This window comes from Gekko japonicus, unplaced genomic scaffold (genome assembly GCF_001447785.1).
Source record: "Gekko japonicus isolate JY-2015 unplaced genomic scaffold, Gekko_japonicus_V1.1 scaffold19078, whole genome shotgun sequence".
In the NCBI taxonomy this organism is placed as follows: Eukaryota; Metazoa; Chordata; class Lepidosauria; order Squamata; family Gekkonidae; genus Gekko; species Gekko japonicus.
Genome location: NW_015217285.1, coordinates 1 through 1,827, shown reverse-complemented (window position 1 = coordinate 1,827; position 1,827 = coordinate 1). Strand labels below are relative to the sequence as shown.

General features: G+C 52.3%; 1 protein-coding gene across 1 annotated transcript; it reads right to left on the bottom strand.

Moving 5' to 3' along the window:
• Positions 1 to 254: 254 nt before the first annotated feature.
• Positions 255 to 905, bottom strand: LOC107125166 (acid-sensing ion channel 1-like; the record flags this gene model as incomplete). The annotated part of the gene is made up of 1 exon (XM_015428617.1): positions 255 to 905. A coding segment is annotated over exon 1 (651 nt), but the record flags the coding sequence as incomplete, so codon positions are not given.
• Between the last annotated feature and the right edge of the window lie 922 nt (positions 906 to 1,827).

Here is a 1,827-nt window from a genome sequence, read left to right as displayed (position 1 = left end):
GCTGATTTTTACCAAGGCAGCTCATTGATTCATCCACCTGAGTATTGTCTATACTGAGCATCACCAGCAGCTTTCCAGGGTCTCGGGCAGAGAAATATCTTCCCCCCCGGCTCCTGCTACCTGAGATCTCTTATGCCCAGAGACCAAACCTAAGACTTGCTGCACGCAAAGCATATGTGTTTTGCCACTGAGCCACAGTCCTTCCCAGGGAGCTCCAAAAAGCTGGCATGAGGACCGACACAGGAACCACTCACCACGGAGAAGTCGTCAGGCCTGCAGGGCTCACCACGGTATTTGCAGGTCAGCATCATGTCCTCAAGCTGATGGCTGTTTCGATCAAAAAAGTTATACAAATTCAGAGGTTCATCGGGTATCTCAAAGGCAGGTGGGACCAGAGGGAATCCTGCTTCCAAAGGGAGATCGTCATAGCCCACAAGTGGGGAAATATATAACAAGTCACTATAGGTGAGCTGAGAAACACGAATGCGGTTGAAGTTGCAGAAAGTGACGGCAGGGAAAGTCATCTGGGAGCTCTCCTGTTCATCCAGCTGCGTTATGTGATGGTACTCCAGATAGTAGAATATTCGCCCAATCACCTGGTACAGGAAAATGGACAGCGAGAACAGGAACGCACCAGTCCAGAGCGCCTGGCGCACCCCAAAGCCACTCTCCACGAAGATGTGGCTGGCCCCATGCAAGGTGCAGCTGTTGGCAAAGGTTATCAAATCTGGAGCACCTTCTTCCTTTCCCTCCAGTTCTGCTGCATCTTCGTAGTCCACCTCCATGTCTTCCACTTCATGTCGGCTGTAGAGGAACTTGTCACCATTACTCTCAGCTGCATCCTTGACTGTGTTTCTCTCTTGGTTTGGAGTGAAGGAGATGGTGCAGAATATCTGGATGGGCATCTTGCCCCTCCAGGGCCCCGTGAGGTAGTCCTCAGCTGCCTAGTGGAGGTACTCCACAAGGACTTTTCAGTGCTGGAAATCAAAGACAGATAGCAAGGGGGGAGAACAGCAAAGAAGGGTGCCGGTGATCGCAAGAGGGCTGTGGTGGTGGTGGGGAAAGGGCAGCTTGGAAGAGAATGAGGCACAGGGGGAAGGAAGGTGAGAGAAGGAACTTGCAGGAGAAATGGGGCAGGAATGGAGAGGTCCAGCAAAGGAAGCAAGGAAGGGATGAGGAATACCAGAAGCATCCAAGAGACAGAAAAATGGGGAGAGACAGAACTGAAGGATGCAGAAGAGGAAGTGACAGGACAAGCTGCCAGCTGGCCACACCCAGGCAGCTCCTGGGCCCCTGAAGCTTCTCCAGATCCAGCATCCAGAATCCAATGTCTCCCTGCCTCCAAAAGCTTCAGTTTTCCAAAGTTGGGAGTTTTCACCGAGCAGCTGTTCCCTTGCCAGTGCAGCCTGATGGCTGGTGTGTGTTCGCAAACAGCCTTTGGCAGCACAGAAAGCAGACCCAGACGCCTAGGACAGGGCCTGCTTAATAATTCATCAGCTTCCTTGGTATCTGTGTTGGGGTTGGGAGCTACCGAGGGAAGGACGAGCATCTCTCCTCCCCCTCCCTCCTGACCAATGCCTCCAAAAGCCTGGCCAGTGGCCGGTGCCAGATCATTTCCTGCTCCCAGCATGCTGCTGCCAGTTCCAGCCCTTCGCAGCTGTTCCTTATGTGTGTTTGTGTCTAGAACAGGAAGATGCAGGATCCTCAGCCTCTAAACAAATCAGTCTTTGGGTTGAAAGCAGGCAGCATATAGATCTTGCACACCCAGGTTCGTGCAGTGAAATCCTATAGGAAGTGACTCCAGACTAAGCCCACTGAAATCATTCA